At 53.6% G+C, this 17,007-nt stretch overlaps 3 protein-coding genes across 3 annotated transcripts; 1 reads left to right on the top strand and 2 right to left on the bottom strand.

Moving 5' to 3' along the window:
• Window positions 1-347: 347 nt before the first annotated feature.
• On the bottom strand, window positions 348-4,963 carry A1O1_06108 (sterol 3beta-glucosyltransferase; the record flags this gene model as incomplete). The annotated part of the gene is made up of 3 exons (XM_007726988.1): window positions 348-698; window positions 844-3,648; window positions 3,698-4,963. The coding sequence occupies 3 exons, from the start codon at window positions 4,961-4,963 to the stop codon at window positions 348-350; spliced, it is 4,422 nt and encodes a 1,473-aa protein (XP_007725178.1).
• An 826-nt stretch (window positions 4,964-5,789) lies between these two features.
• On the bottom strand, window positions 5,790-7,574 carry A1O1_06107 (pyruvate decarboxylase; the record flags this gene model as incomplete). The annotated part of the gene is made up of 2 exons (XM_007726987.1): window positions 5,790-7,221; window positions 7,279-7,574. The coding sequence occupies 2 exons, from the start codon at window positions 7,572-7,574 to the stop codon at window positions 5,790-5,792; spliced, it is 1,728 nt and encodes a 575-aa protein (XP_007725177.1).
• Window positions 7,575-8,981: 1,407 nt separating this feature from the next.
• A1O1_06106 (STE/STE11/BCK1 protein kinase) lies at window positions 8,982-14,060 on the top strand (the record flags this gene model as incomplete). The annotated part of the gene is made up of 2 exons (XM_007726986.1): window positions 8,982-13,861; window positions 13,922-14,060. 2 exons carry the CDS (start codon window positions 8,982-8,984, stop codon window positions 14,058-14,060), a joined length of 5,019 nt encoding a protein of 1,672 aa, XP_007725176.1.
• Between the last annotated feature and the right edge of the window lie 2,947 nt (window positions 14,061-17,007).

The raw sequence follows: 17,007 nt of genomic DNA, 5'->3' as shown, positions 1-17,007 counted from the left end.
AAACGTAAGGTAGTACTAGTGATAAAACTCCACGTCTAGCCATGACGTTTAAACAAACAAGTAACTGAACAGCAAGCAACAAGCAACAAGCAACAGCAATAGCCTGGGGGTTGTACTGATCAACTGCCACTGCTCACTGCACCCTGCTCACGCCCTAGTATGCGAGCGAGCGAGACCCGTCAGTAGCAACAACCCCTTTTGAAAGGTCAAACCCATTGTCATCTCATCAGCATCAGCATCAGTATTAATATCGTCATCATGATCATGATCGTCACCGTTCCCACCACCATCACCAGCACCATTATTACCATCACTGTTTCACCCGTTCCACCGTCGTCCACGATTCACTACCTACCCTTCCTCACCGGTTCCACCCGTTGCATGGCCCGCAACCCTGCTGCTGGCGCTGCCGCCGCTGCCGCCGGACCTGGTGTTGTTGCCGGAGCAGGGGAATCCATACTCCAACGAGGCCCAGCTCGACCTCGTCTCGGCGACTCCCAGTCTTGGATGCGTCGTTGCATCTCCGGATCGCTCTCGTCGCCAATGAACGTCCAGTTCTCTTCGATGTCGCCGCCATCGTCCGGCTCGCCGGTTGCGCTCGCCGATGTCCCTGGCCCTGCTGGACGTGGTTTGATCAGAGATTTGGCATATTCGAGGTCTCGGTAGATTGCTTGAATGGCGGTCTGCACTCCATTTTCCTGTCGATTTGTGTCACGTTAGTGGATAGAACAAAAAAGCTAGTTTCCTCTGACGCCTGCCATTGGATCCAAACAAACGGAAATAGACTCCTTGCATGGTTTGACGCGGCAAAGTGCGCAAGGGGGGAGAAAAGGTCAAACTCACCTTCCGGATTTGCTCGCCGAGTAGTCGTGCCTTGACAATCATTCGCTCCGAGTGCGTCGCTTCCCATAGGGCGCGCGAGAACAAGCTGACGTTGACCTTCTTCAGACAGATCCCCACGCCCAGATCCTCGACGCGCGATCCGAAAAAGAACTGGTCGCCAAAGAACGGCTTGATCACGGTCGGCACACCAGCCCGCAGACTGGCCCCAGTGGTCCCGGCGCCTCCGTGGTGCACCGCGGCGTCAATCTGTCGGAACAACCAGTCATGTGGTGCAGACTTGATCTGGAAGATCTCCGCCGGGAGCGGGACTTCCGCCTTGACCGCCCTCGTCGGGTCACCCAGTCGGTCACTCCAGCCCTTGGACAGGATGCACCGCACATCCGCCTTCATCACCGACTCGACCACGGTTTTGGTCAGTGCGGCAGGGTCGGACACCACAATCGACCCGAAGCCGATGTACACCAGCTTCTTCCCGTCGTCCCGAGCTTTCCGGATGAACGCCGTCAGTTCTTCGGTGGGCTGCCAGTCTTGCGCTTCGTCCAAGAACCAGTATCCCGTCACGCGCACCCAGTCGCTGTAGTCCAGGGGCGGTACCACCACATGAGGCGAGAAGTTGTACAAGAAGGGCACCTTGTTGGGCTGCATCTTGTCCAGGTTGGTGCTGCGCAGGCCCAGTTCCTTCTTGCGCCACCGGTTGACCTGTCCCGCAATCGCCTTCCAGAACACGTTGTCAAACATGACATACGAGTAGTAATTGTAAGCCCCGCCGATCTTGTGCTCCGGCACCGCGAACGCATGAGGATACGCTCGCGTCCGAGTCCACGGCATCGTGAAGGCCCGGAAATACGGAATTCCAAGGGCCTCGGCGATATGGATGCCTGCCATCGCACTCGGTGACTCGATCAGCAGGTCGCTGTCTTGACACGCCCGCCACGCTGATGTGAGTAGTTGGTCGATCCAGCTGCGGAACTTGACCGAGGCTTCCCGTAGAAAGGAGTAAGTGAACATGCCATTCTCCACGCAGATCCTCATCAACTCCGCAGGATCGCCCTCCACCGGCCGGAAGTCAATGCCATGCTTTTGGACCCAAGGGCCAAACTCCGCGTGCGTTGCAATTCGCGGTCGGTGCCCTTCGGCCAACAAGCCTTTGCACAGAGCAATGTAGGGTTGCACGTCCCCTCGGGAGCCGATCGTGAGACACGTAATTCGCATTGGCGCACTTGGGCGGAAGTTGATGATCGAGGCACCGGGGTCACCCATCGAAGCAGCTGAAGTTTCGGCGTGACTGTAGATCGCTTCCGCAGTGTCGGGCAGCACAAGTTGATGCTCTCCACCCGAGTTGCGGCGGGCTTCCTGAAGCATGCGGTGTTCTTCTCTGGCGGCCTCTGCATCGTCCTCGTCTTGCTGTCCAAGCAGTCCAGACTCGGCCATGTATCGAACAGTCTCCAAGCTGTGTAAGAGTGTGACCGTGCAGTCGTCTCGATGCTCCGCCGAGCTGAACTCGAAGAATAATTCTTCGTGGCCACGGATGACCAGCACCAGGCCGTGGTACCCGAAACGGAACCCCTTCTCCTTGTCCACATTCTCAATGTCCTTCAAGGGCAGGACCAGTTTCGTGCGTGTACCAGGAAGGAGACTCCGAAAGCAGAATTTCCGGTTGCTGATGTAGATCTTACCATATAACGGCAGCACACGGTGTAGGAAGCCAAAGTAGGTCGCCTGCAATCTCTCGGTGGGAGGCAAGGCGAAATGTGCACGAAATCGATCACCGTGGCCCACGTTGGCTTCTTCATCCTCCGGGTCGATACCCCGATCCTCAGGCACGATTCCTTCGTTCTCCCCGTAGTGCTTTCTGCCACCGGCCCACATCCCCGATACCTTCTCCAGATACGACATGGATTCCTCTGCCAACAGCTTCCTCATCGACACGGATCGATTTTTGAGATAATAGGCAAAGGCACCTGCACGTTGAAGAGGATACGTCCCTGCTTTGACCAGATCCTGGAGCGCGGGTGACGGGTCATCTTTGCCCACTTTCTTGTCGTTGTCGGGGAATGTGGCTTCGTTGTGCACTGGTGCTCGAGCGCCTCGCGGAGAATGTCCGGTCACGTCAGCCATGCCTCGCACCGCCCTAGGCGAGGCTGCCTCCCGGTGTGGTGAACTGGAAAGAATGGTGCCACCGTCCGAAGATGTTCGCGTAGGCTCCGTGGAGACCGAAGCCAATGTCTCCATTCGATTGGCCGGTCGAGAATGAAACACATCGCTGCGAGTCAGGATCTGGCTAGCAGACATTTGGGCTTCCACTCTCGGCGATAATGGTGCTGTGGATGAATCCGTCTCTTTGTCGATGGAGGGGACATAGGAATCTTCGGAATCGTGATGCCTCGCAAGGGGGGACCTGCCATTGCGTCGAGAGGCGCTCACCTCAAGACGACTGGTACTTCCACTTCTGCGGCCCCGTTCAAAGCTGGCTCGACCATATTCACGCGGAAGCTCGCCACTTGATCGCGACGGACTAGCTCCACGGCTCAGCTCCCCACTCTTTCTGGGGGACATTCTGCCATCACCACCAGGGGAAAACGGTAGCAAGGTTGCTCTGATGCTGTCCTTCAAAACCGGAGTCGAAGGGCGTCCAGGACTCCCAGGCCCGAGTTCAGCTGGCCTACTTTGGGGGCTGGACGGACTCTCGGCTCGTCTTATTGGCGAGAACACATCTTCCGATCTCCTTCTTGCAGGCGCTTCGGTGAGTAACTCGCCCAAGACGTGGAGTGCATCCTGGCCGAAACTGAAGAAAGAAAAGAAGTACTGTACCGGGTTAGTTTCTGTCGGTCCAGCTACCCAGGGGTCTACTTACCTCGTCAATGGCATAGGAATCTTCGCTTTCGATCACTCTGATCTTAACTGTCTCGGCAAAATCCACAACAGGACTTTCTTCGAAGTCGATGATATTCTCCACCGGCAAAGATATCTTCACACTGTCTCCATCATTGTGAGATCGGAAGATGGTCTTCTGCAAGGCCTGCACCCATTCTTTGGCGCTTGAAGGACTGTCGGCACGGAAGTGGTATGTGCGGTGGTCTGTCGTCACGGAGAAGTCCCTGCACTCCTTGCGTTTGCCCTTCTCAGTGGAGAGAGCAGCAGAGATGCCGAACGTGAGGTCTATGTTCCCCGAAGGGAAATACAGGTTGGATGGGTCGGTGTAGTATGAAAGGACGTCCCCTTTCAATGAGAACCAGTATCTCTTGTACTTGGAATTGGTCCGACCTTTCTTTGCGAGGTACCCGTTCTTGGCGACAGTGTGCGATTTCTTCGGAAGATAGGCGTAAAAGCAGAGGTGCTGTTTGGTGATATACAAATAGCCCTGTAGTAGGACACTCTGTAGCAACCAGCACGGATATTCCGCCAGGACTGTTTCTGGCTTGTCAAACCCAAAGATATCCATCAATCTTGCAGCCAAAAGTGTTTGAGGTGATGATTCGGCCCTCGTTCTGGGTTGCTGGGCGTCTGACCCAGGCTCCCTCTGCGTGTCATTGCCGCCACTCTCTTGGAATTCCGCTTCTGCACTGAGTAGTCGACTTAAAACGGGCGCATCCCGAGGATTACTCCGGGAGGATTCCGAGGTTTTATCGCTGTCGGGACTGCCACTCTGTTGGGAAGGCCGGTCCTTGTCCTTGCGTTTTAAAGCCCTGGCAGACAGCCGCGGAAGAGACCGCACTATCCGGTGTCCAGGCGATCGTTGGTCTGTAGGCTCACTTTGTGTATCCTCTTCTTTCGCTGGCTCGTTCTTTACGGGCGCCGAAGTACTCGCTTCCGGTCTGTCTCCCGGGGCTGTTGTTTGTTCTTCCTCGGCAATCTCATCTTCACTCTCGCTCGAATCGTTGAATCTGGCATTGAAGTCTGTCCGCGACCCCGCCGCCGCAATCATGGAGAAGATGGACTGATTCATGTATGCAGCTGGAGCATTTCTGCCTCTGCTTGGAGCAGTCACGTCGTCTTGAGCGTCAGGACCCAGGCGGAGGCGACTGGGAATGTGGGAGGAGGGAAGGCGGTTGAGGTTTGGATTGCGTTTTTGGAGCTTGCGACCGCCAGTCTTCTTGGGAGGAGGGTCAAGACTCGCCATCTTGGAGGGACGACTGCCTCGTCGCTAGGCGATGGGGCTGCGACTGCGGCTGCGGTTGGGGGCAGGGTGTTGGGCACCAGTGTGCGCGGTCAAACAGACCGTCCTAGTTGAGGCGTGATCTGCGATGCATCTGGTTCACAGCCTGAGGACAAGAGTAGAGTCGTTTGATGTCGACCGCAGGAGTCACAGGTTCAGGCAACGATGGCTCACCTGATGGAGGAATGGCTTTGTCGAGGAAGACGAATCCGCAAGCCAGCAAGATAGGTGGTGCATGGTAGGTCCGACATTGTGAAGCACTCTGTCTTATACGTCTATTGATCTTTGAAAACGCGTCAAAGCGGGATTGGCCATCATTCAGAATCGGTGACTGTATCTCGAGGCCTTGGAATGCATTTGTTACTGGACCGGGGAAGCGTGAGACAATGGCATGGCCATGGGGGTTTCTACTACTGGTACTGCAGACTACAGGTATCTACTACTACATCGGGAGTAGGGGCATGGGGGTGCCACGTGACATTAAGGCGGCAGTACTTAGAAGGCAAGGCAGGAGTAAGCGAGGTTCGGCTGCACAATCCGTCTCGTATTTCCACCATATTAGGTACGTATATTACGACAATATACACAGCCATATCACTCTTGTATTGTCAGTTAGATACTCGTCATACAACAAATGTCACATCTGGCATTCACAGCTGATCCAGCTACGTGAGGATCGCAAGTTGAACAATTATTAAGAATTCATCTAGTCTATGTCATCCATCATTCTCGCTCACCCTCGATGTATGAGCGGCGTTCTTTGTGGCAGAGATGCGTCGGTGCTCTCCGATCATGATTTGGCATTGTTCCGCGCACTGGCTTCTGCTGTCAACTTCAGGGCAGCAGGAGCATCCTTTTTGGGCATGTGAAGTTCAACCAACTGCAGATAGGGGGCTTTGGAGAAGTTCTCGTCTTGGAACAAGGCGTTGACCTCATCCTTTGTCTTGACCTGGTACGTCTTGTAGGTTCCTTCTTTGGCCCCAAAGGCGGCGGGAAGGTCTCTGTACCTCCAGTTCTGGATGTCGTTGTACGAAGCATCCATGCCGTGGATGAAACGCTCAATCGTGTAGCCATCGTTGCAGACAATGAAGATGATGGGATTGAGCTTGTGCCGGATCATCGTGCTGAGTTCTTGTGCGGTGAGTTGGAAACTTCCGTCTCCGGTGAAGAGGATGGTCCGGTGCTTGCCACCAATCTCTCGGGCGGCGAGTGCTACTCCTTGGCACGAACCCGTGGCGTACCCGATGCTTCCCCACAGAATCTGGCTGATGTTGGTCACGTTCTTGGGGAATCGAGTGTTGAAAATGCCATAGTTGGAAGTTCCGGTCTCGGTGAGCACGATGTCGCCTTCTTGCAGCCACTGACCCATGCGAGGCCAGAACCAACCGTGAGTCACGGTCGGGTCGCTTGCGTCTTCTTCCTTGGGAATCAGGTTCTGGGGGGGTGTCGGGCCTGGCTCAATGTTGAGTTTGGGCAGTCTGTCAATGAGTTTGCGCAAGACGCCCTTCATGCCAACACCAGGATATTCGGAATACCGAACCCGTATATAGGTGCTGTGAAAGTCGATTGTCTTGAGCTGTGAAGTTCTGTACGTGAAGCCGGCCGTGTTGAAATCGGACTTGACACTTCCGATGGTCAGGAGGAGATCGGACCCCTCGACCCGTTCTTGGACTCCAGGGTTCGAGCCAGCCCCGGCATAGATACCACCAAAGGTCGGCATGGTTTCGTCGACAGCACCTTTACCCATAGGTGCCACGAACACTGGAAGCCCGGATTTCTCGATGAACTCGTGTGTCTCTTCTAGCACCCGGTGACGAATGGCGCAGCTATCGACCAAGATGACCGGGTTCTTGGCCTGCGTCAGGTATTTCAGAACGACATCCACCACATAGTCCTCCTTCTCCGGGTCGTTCTTGTAGGGGCTCAGATCGAGCTTCGTTTTCAGTCTTTCACCCTCAACTTTCTTCGTCACCATATCTGTAGGCAACGTGATGTAGACCGGTCGGCTCTGGAGGTAGCAAATGCGGAGGGCTTGGTCAATCTGGGAAGGAATGTCTCGAGGATTGTTCAGTTTGGCGACATCCACGGCAAGACGTGAAGCTATATCGGCAAACACTTGGAAGTTGCCATTACCAAGGGTATGGTGAAGCAACATTCCGTTCGCTTGAGAGAGGGTGCTCGGGGTTCCCACGATGTGGACGACAGGCACGAACTCGGCGTAGCTACAGCAAGTCAGCCATCATTGCCATCGGATGATACCCGGAGAAAGATGGACTCACGCTCCCGCAATTGCGTTGGGTAGGGACAATTCGCCCACGCCGAAGGTGGTTATGACGGCTGAGATGCCTTTGACACGAGCGTACCCGTCGGCCGCGTAGCCAGCATTCAGTTCATTGGCATTGCCCACCCATTTCAACCCACAGGGCTCGAGGTAGTCGAGAGCGACCAAATTGAAGTCGCCGGGCACACCGTGGACCGAATCGATCCCTAATTGCTTGAGTCTGGTAAAGAGATAAGTGACGACGTCAATAGGCTCGCGGAGCTCTGCTGCTCGAATATCGGATTGACTAGTCATGTTTGTTTGAGAGGATCGAATCTTAGGTATGGTCACAAAGACAAAGAAAGATAGAGAGCGATCGGAAGGGAAAGGTAATAGTAGGGAGTAGCTTCAAGAACTTAAGTAAATCTATGGACAGCACCAACTCAACGTCATCACGTTGCGGCGGCGGAGTCGGAGGAGGGTCCGGACGTGAGTAAGAGGCATATATTTAAGCAATATATTAATATGGATACAGAGTAGAACTATGTACCGAAGGAGCGAAGCTCAAGCTGCACAGAGCATGCCACGCGCAAGACAATCATCGCGAAGTGCATGTGTGGTGTGATGTCTGGTGGGATGGTGGAGGTTGACAGCTAACTAGGTGGATTTGATCATCGTAGATCACTGAGTGAGCAAAGTATAGGTAATGATGGATCGACGACTATGGGGGACGGTGCCTTGGGAGGGTCACTGGGTGGTTAGTACCTACACTCTTGTAGATCGGATCTGATGGACGAGGCTCATACAGTCCATTCCTAATGCCAGTCTACTCTGTACTGCTATTGACCTCTGATATGCATGATGCAGTGGTGCATTGCAGTGCAGTTCCAGCATCTACAGCAGGCCTATAAATACCGCAGCTGCCAGTTATTCTGCCACTGGCAGGGGGCCTAGGACGCCTATTCTTATCTAATCTGGCCTTTATCGGCGATGACGGATACTGTCATCAAGTGCCTTAAGACACCCTAGGGAACCCCTCGCTACGCGCTTATTCTAGGCCTCCTATTGGATCAATCAGTATTAGGTACAGTTAACTCTGAGGTAGGCAGCTAGCTATAGGCACCTAAGGCACTGACTACGTACTATGACTGACCCTACTAGGGCACAGCACAACAGTCAGTCAACCTTCTCCGCCTCAGGCAGAAACAAAGTCAAGTACTTCCACCACGCCGTTGTTAGGACTCCTTGCACCCACCGCCCTACTTCGAACCTCAACGATTGCGCTGTCTGCTCACCTCGAGCATCAGTGCGACATCCTTGCCTGCATCCTACCTGACTTGCTCGAGTAGCTGCAACTACTTTCCCCGTCCATTGCGATCCAACAGCCTCCGTGCCCGCTCCAAGGGTCTACCGACAACCCTTTACAACCATGCGCCTTTGATCTATCGCGTCGGCAAGGCAGACTTGCTCTTTCCCCTTTATGCTGGCGAGCGCTAGAAATTGTCCGAAGCCAGCGTCAATCTCTCCCTACTACGCAAAATACGGTTGATCTGCTTGGGCCCGCAGGTGGTTGGATAATATACAAAAAATATGTTGGGTTTCAATATTAATGCCAGCATTCCACCCTTTTGCAACCACGCAACGTGTTGAACCAGCGACAGCGACAACAGTTGGACTGGATGATATTAGGTGTCTGGGAACATGGTCTCCAACAGAGAGATCATGGATAACCAACGTCCACAATATATCCCCGGACCTCCTCCGCCCCCGAGCCAGGGAAACCTAGGTCACCTTCCTCCGCCTCCGCCTCGACCTTATCCGCCCTCAAACCTCCCTCCGCCACCACCGGGCCCTCATCCTTCAGCTCTGCCTTTGGGAACAGTGTTTGGACTGCCAGGAGGTGGATGGCAGCAACCATGGGGAAGAAGTGGCATGGGTCAAGGCCTTCCGCCTCCCCCTCCCCCTTTCAATCACAATCAATCACAAAATCAGCATCACCCGTACGGGATGCGGCAGACACCTCATATGAACCTCCCTCCCCCGCCTCCGCAGAACGACAAACCTATTCTTTCGGCGACGTTCATACCCACCGGGGATTCTTTCGGCCCTGGAGTAGGGATTCCTCCACTCGATGACTATTCATCATACTCCCGGTATGAGGCACAGTTCAGCTCCGAACCTCCGCCCTCACATCCAGATCAGAAGTATTCAGACGGTACTACCAATTCACATAGTTATTCTTACCCGAATCCTTCCCAGCCGAACCTGGACATTGCGAATCGAGAATCGCGTGCGGCTTCGGCCTCTTCCTCCCGACCGCCTTTCAACCTCCCTGTGCGGGACGTCAACGAACCAATCTCTCCAGGGCCCCCAACTGCAACACTCCAAAATCCCCAGGCGATTAGTGAGCAAAGTCGGCAGCGAGCGTATAGTGCTGCTGTCACCAGTGGAAATGCAAGCGAGATGGCATCACAATGGCCCTTGGACCGTGTGCTCGTATGGTTGGCCGCCAATGGATTCTCGAATGATTGGCAGGAAACGTTCCGGATCCTGAAGCTACAGGGTTCCGAGTTCCTCGACCTCGGTCGTGGGCCTAATGGCCGTGGTAACTTGGGCATGCTGCACCAGACAATCTACCCACAGCTCGCAAAGGTTTGCTCCAGCAGCAGTACTGGCTGGGATCAATCACGGGAGCGCGATGAAGGCAAGAGACTGCGAAAACTCATATCGCGCCTCGTCGAGCAAGGCGGTGAGGGGCCATCCAGCGCTGGACATGGTCACCGCAGACGAGAATCCGGTCTTCTCCCAAGTGCATCGACGGATGGGACCGTGGAGAACTCACCTCACCTCCCTAGATCGGAGTTTGGTAGTACCCCTGGCACGGCCGGTTCGGAGGGGAGCCCAGGAAAACAAATGCCGGCGCTTTTCCCGGCAGGATTGGGTCCACGCACTTCCCAGTCGCGAAGTAGCACAATGCCAGTCCTGAGCAAACATAGCAGCAGCTCCTCAACTCCTAGTGACGCCAAACCGACAGACAGCCTTCATGGCAGTGGCCGCGCGGATTACACAAGAAATGTCCTGACAGGTATCAACAGCCGTGGTCGCCATAGCCCTAACATGTCCGGCGACACCGCTTCGGGCTTGGCTGCAAAAGGGTTCGAAGCTTCTCCCCATGCTAGCCCCGGCCTGGGAACTGCTGTTCCAGCCTCATCTGCGAGCGGTACCTCTCTGACACACCGGCCTGAACATAGCAAAAGCAACAGCACGGATTCCTTGCTTAAGATAACTGGCCATCCCCGATCGAATACCAGTACTCAACCCAGCGTCGACACCGGCAGGAACGTAGCGGTTGGGAACACAGACGGGTCGTTCGCAGGCCGCTTTTACGCAGATCGCCGTGATGCACAGGAAACGGCGAGACCATCGCCGGTCGAGACTCATCGAACCTGGAGTAACGAGTATACACCAGGCCCCGGCGGAAAGGATCAGAGTAAGGGATTCTTGAGCAAGTTCATGAGGAAACGCCATGAGCACAATCAACCGCATCCCGACGATCATGCTCTCGAATCACCCACTAGCCCCGGTGGTTTCCGGCTGTTGTCGAAACCAAGCGCAAATGGTAGTGAATCGGCCTTGCCCCTACGCCCTTCTTCCACGAGTGTGACAAGTGAAGATGAAAGACCACCCCCAGTCCGGCGGACCCAATCTATGTCCCGAAGGTACATTTTCGTGACCCCGGATGGTTGGAATTACCGGCTTGTTGATGTCACAGAGGTGGAAAGCGCCGTTGCGTTGCGTAGCCTGATATGTATCGAACTAGGCATTCCGGACGCTGAGTACGCCCAAATCTTCGTCACAGAACCCGGCCGGACTGAGCACGAAAATCCGCTGTCGGACAACATGCTGGTTTCTATTCGCAGTCGGACCGACAACTCGGGCAGTCTGAAGTTGTATGTGCAGAGTCCAACCCTATCCGCGGTCTCAGGACCTGCAGGTCAGTCGACCGGGCTTGGAGTCTCATTCAATCATGGGCTTCAAGCTGAGGCTACTTCACGAGGTGCTCCTATGGTCAAATCCAACTCGGCTGGCGGAGTGGACCGTACTGGCTACTCTGTGAATACATCGTCGGGCACCGAACAGCCGATGGCAAATGTCGACTTGCTTCAGAAGCAGGAAGAGTATCGACGACATACAGAGGCCAAGCACCGAGCTTACTTGGACACTCGGCGTGGACAGAAAGAGCAGAGCTCTACCTACAATGGCAGCGGTATTCGCGGCAGTACCGTCATAGACTTTGATACACCGCGCCTGTCTCCATTCGAGGACAAGAAGGTCGACACTCTTGTTCCCGTTCGACGGCCGCCCACGGCGCCGTCTGAGTCCAGTACACTGACCAAAGTCAACTCCCTGCGGGCAAAGAACTCAGGCACGAGGTCCTCCGTGGATGCCCTGAAGCGAATATCCGATCCGATTGCCGAAGAGAAAGCAGACCGTGGGAAGAAGAGGACCGATACTGGCTCCATTGCATCCGGTGGGATTGGTGCGGCTTTAGCAAACGTGGGCAAAATGGCAGGTGCTCCTGCAGCCGTGGGGAGTCAGGGCTTGCAGTCTGAGAGGGATCGAGGCATGCATTCAGCCGACTCGGATCAAAAAGGCGGCAACACAGGTATGGCGGATCGTCCCCGTTTTACTGCAGCCAAAGGGTATACGCTGTCCAAATATCCTAATCATGAAGAAGGGTTCGGCGTGCCACAATATGGCACTCGGCCACGGAACACCGCCTTAGACAACAGCCGACAATATGGCCCTCCTTCTCCCAGTATCAGTCCTTCGACGGAGAACGCACCTCGACCCGGGCTTCAGACCAGGAAGTCATATGGTCCAGATTATGACTTCCAGGAAACGCATATAACATTCGCGCCTTCACCAATCCCGGCTAAGAAAGATGACTCGGATGATGACTCGGACGATGGCCTCTTCGCCATTCCACTTGGGAATAAATCCATGCCCAAGAGCGAGGGCCAAAGCAGTGTCCATTGCACAAAGGACCAAAGACCCGCCCTGACTGTGGACACTGACCAGAACGTAGCCAAGAACGTTCGGTTCAAATCGCCCGGCTCGTCCAGTGAGATGTCGGGCATTCCCAATCCAGGAGACGATAGTGCCACGGCCAGCGGAGAGGGCTATGAACGTAGTCTCTCAGAGGGCAGTTTCAGTGGTTCAGCACGGTCTCCGGATGACCGGATGGGCAGAAGAGAATCCTTTGTCAGTGATATTTGGGCGAATCGACCTGCCGTAGAGAATGTCGTGCATCACCTCGACGAGTTCTTCCCTGGCGTCGATCTTGACAAACCATATCTTGAAGAAAAGGGCGACAATAGCTCACCAATGAAGTCCGCCGACTACGACCCCCTTGATAGCCTCCAGGTTGCTCGATCAGGTGGTATGACCTTTGGGACCGGAGGGCTGGATCTTAACTTCAACCGGAAGAGCGAATCAGATACACTGGGCTCGGATGAATCAACCCTCAAGGCAAAAGATCGAGAAAAGGTGGCCAGTGTGGCGGAGAGACAGGTTGGGAAAGCGTCTGGTGGAATCACGCGAATGAAATCCATTCGTGAAGTGGCTCAGAAGCGAAACGACATCAGAAGAGGCCCTTCGGTTGCTGCACGGGTGGAACAAGCCAATTCCAGCAGCATTGTTCGGCGGAAGAGTACCAAGATGTTTGGGGCCAATATTGTTCAAATCAAACCCAAGCCAGGCAATCGTCTTTCAACCTTGGATCCCATTCCGCAGGAAGAGGTCCCGTCGGAAGATATGCCCAAGCGCCAGGCGACATTCAAGATCATCCGGGGTCAATTGATTGGGAAAGGCACCTATGGCCGGGTGTACCTTGGCATGAACGCGACCACCGGTGAGTTTCTGGCGGTGAAACAGGTCGAAGTCAACCAGAAGTCTGCCGGACAGGATAAAGATCGCATCAAGGAAATGGTGGCGGCTTTGGACCAAGAAATCGACACGATGCAGCATCTGGAACATCCCAACATTGTCCAATACCTTGGTTGTGAACGTAGAGAGTTCTCGATCAGCATCTACCTCGAGTATATCCCCGGTGGCTCCATTGGCAGTTGTCTTCGCAAACACGGCAAATTCGAGGAGGCGGTGGTTCGATCCCTTACTCGACAGACTCTGGAAGGGTTGGCGTATCTCCACCATGAGGGTATTCTCCATCGCGATCTCAAAGCGGACAATATTCTTTTGGATCTAGACGGCACCTGCAAGATCTCCGACTTTGGAATTTCCAAGAAGTCGGACAACATCTACGGCAACGACGTGACCAACAGCATGCAAGGGTCTGTTTTCTGGATGGCCCCTGAAGTGGTGCGTTCTCAAGGTCAAGGCTACAGTGCGAAAGTCGACATCTGGTCACTGGGATGTGTAGTGTTGGAGATGTTTGCCGGCAAGAGACCTTGGAGTCGCGAAGAGGCCATTGGTGCCATTTTCAAGCTGGGCAGTCTGAGTCAAGCACCACCCATCCCGGAAGATGTGCAGTCCACGGCCACTGTGGATGGGCTGAACTTTATGTACGACTGTTTCCAAGTGTGAGTACAATCTTCCTGATTGAAACCGTTGTCTAGCTTGCGTGCTAACAAGTCTTCTAGCAATCCCGCCGATCGCCCAACCGCTGATACTCTCCTTCGACACTCGACCTTTTGCGTTCCAGACCCCTACTACAACTTCTATGACACCACACTGGCGGCCAAACTGCGAAGTGTTGATAGCTCGACACTTGGTGAATGATGAGGAGAAGCATTTGATACCGCCATTCAAGAGTGCAATCCGCAACGTACGCCTCGGGCACGAGGGGCTTCTGCAAATAAAGCTGGAACCATCTTGCACTATCTGCGACTATATCATCTCGACTTTGAACGAAGAACCCTTATAACTAATACTACATTGACGCACGAAGCCGAGTTCTACGACATAACGACGCTCGATCTGACGAGACATATATTTATTGTATAAATATTTTTATTGTTGTGCCTTGGTTTATCCCCTCGAGTATTGTTTTCGCAAAGACTTATCAGAAGTCTGGAAGGACTGGTGCACTTCCTTCTGAAGACGCTAATGAAATACATGAATTTGGTGTTGACCTGGTTACCGCGATCCAGGAGACAGTCAAGGATTTCAGGAATGCTCAATCTTCTTTTCCCTCCTGCAATGCCTGCCATCACATTCCTTGATCATCTCGACCAAACTTTGTCCAATTTCCATTGTCGCTTGTCGATGTTTACTATGCGCAGTGTTTACATACCTTACTTGAGATCCCATCCCATTTATCCACCTCCGTGCTGCAGGTTCATATCGACCCCGGACTCTTGTAGCTGGTACGGTGTATCATCGTGTCAAAGGCAATCAAGGCACCTCTGCTCTGTCTTGGCGCATGGGTGCTTTTCTGTTGACTTGCTCTCATTGTCAGCACTATTTTGCACTGCTCGATTCATTCGCGAAACAGTTTAGCATACAGCCACCACTGCTCTCTGTCTGATTTCACGGTGCGCATCCAGCGAGAATTCCAGAGAAGAACGCAAAAGCATTGAACTGGGTGCTACGTTACGGCACGATTTCCGGATCAGGAGTGAGTCTATCTCTGGAGTATTTCCCATTTCGATCGCAACAGACACATCTATGCAATCAATGCTCCAAGCCCATTTTGTCCGGTGTTGTCACTGATGGTTGAATTGCATTGTGTTGCGCACACACAGAGAGCCAGTGTTCCTCCCCAGCATCCCAGTCCCGCCAGAAACGGCGGCGGCGGCAGCAGCGGTAGCAGCAGCTTTCGAGTCCAAACACCCGCGCTGAACGGGAGCGACAACAACATCCCCCGCTTCGTCCCCCATGCGGGATCGCCGTCTCGTGGATTTGCAACTGGTAGGGGAAGCACCGTCTCACCGGGACGTACGATTACGGCTTCGGACATGTCTGCACCTGCGTCTCGGTCTGGGTCTGGGTCTGCGGGTCTGCCTGTATCTGGTCGTCAGCAGAGTGGCTCCGCTTCCTCCTCCTCGGCTTCGGCTTTAGCCAAAGCTAAACAAGAGAGCATCAGCTCGTCAGGCAGCAGTGCAGAGCAGAGACGTGCTCAACTCCAGAATTTGCCTCAATGGACGTATGGCAGGAGCAGCAGCAACAGTACCGGTGCCGGTTCCGGGAACGTCAACATGAACAGTGTGGGCACCTACAACGGCAGCAGCAGCGGCAGTAACAGATCGGGGAACAAGAACGGCAGCGGTAGCGGCAGTAAGAGTAACAGTACTGGCAATAGTACTGGCACCAGCAAGGCAAGTGCTGGGAATAGCAACCTCAACAACCCGGTTCCTTCTACAAGTGTCCAAAACCCCACGACCAACACTACAGCAACTACAGCGAAAACCAAAGCCAATATCAGCAAGAAAGCGAAAGCGAAACCAAGACCGGCCCCAATCCCAATAACCAACACCAGCACCCGGCCCCAACGCACTCGCCGACCACCGGACCGCTATTCTCCCGGCATTCTCCCCAGCCAGCAAAGAGCACTGAATAGACCAGGCGGTGCTCGCAAAAGGGGACAGACTTCCAATACTACAGGCGGTGCGTCGAAGAAGAAGACGACAACAACAACCGGAGGTGTCAAGGCCCAAGCCGCTGGAATCAAGAAAGCAACGACAGCGAAACCAGCGGCGGCTAAGAAGAAGGTTGTTGCGAAGAAAGCGGTTCAAGCTGCTACCAATGCCAAACCCACCGCAAAGAAGGCGCCGGTTAAGAAGGCTGCTACTGGTGCTGGTGCTGGTGCTGCGAAGACCAAGGCCAAGACGACAAGAACAACAGCGGGAAAAGCAAAAGCAAAAGCAAAAACTATGAAGAAGACTCCTGCGAAGAAAGCTCCTGTGAAGAAATTTCCTGTAAAGAAAGCGCCTGTGAAGAAAGCTCCCGTGAAGAAAACTCCGGTGAAGAAAGCTGCAACGAAGAAGAAGAAATAGCGACTTCCAAGTCTCTCGACAGTGGTGGTGATGACGATTCGTTCGATTCAAAGAAAAGACAGAAAGGGAGAGATACTAATTGAAGAAGGGACAGATAGGACGGAAGCCCACCGTGGTGAACTCATGAGTTCTGTTTGTTGATCGTTTGTTCGTCTGTTTGTTTGTTTTTTGTCTTCTCATTCATTGTTCGTTTCCTGAGGAGGAGAGGAGATCGATCTAAGAGCAGATGTTAGGCAGAATGGTAGAGGAGAGCCAAGAGGAGATGTAAGAGGATATGTTAAGGACAATTTAGGGACGATGTCTCCAGGAGAAATGAGAGTTTTGGGGGGGGGGGGGGGGGGGTGCCTATGTACTACTAAATAACTAGTATTTCTCGCAAGGCTGAGCTCGATTCAGGGGGAACTAATGATAATTCTTGGACGACTCTCGATTTTCGGAAAAATAATCTGTTAATTATTTACACTACTTTCCCTTTCACATTCGCTTTCGCTATCAGGACGCATCGTGTCATGTCTCTTGACGAAGCACGGCGATGAATAAAACTGAGAACTGAGACCGGTAAAATGAAATGAAATCGACGAGACGAGACTGCGCAGGGGTATTTACGTATATCCAGATATATATATATATCTAGCTAGAGATATATAGTAAAGAGGGCGTGTCGTATGGATGGAATACAGAATACTTAGAGGTTCAAGGTGTCTAAACCATAGACAGGTAGACAGGTAGAC

Source organism: Capronia coronata, assembly GCF_000585585.1.
Source record: "Capronia coronata CBS 617.96 chromosome Unknown acBCG-supercont1.5, whole genome shotgun sequence".
Classification (NCBI taxonomy): domain Eukaryota; kingdom Fungi; phylum Ascomycota; class Eurotiomycetes; order Chaetothyriales; family Herpotrichiellaceae; genus Capronia; species Capronia coronata.
This window is presented reverse-complemented; position numbering and strand designations above follow the sequence as displayed.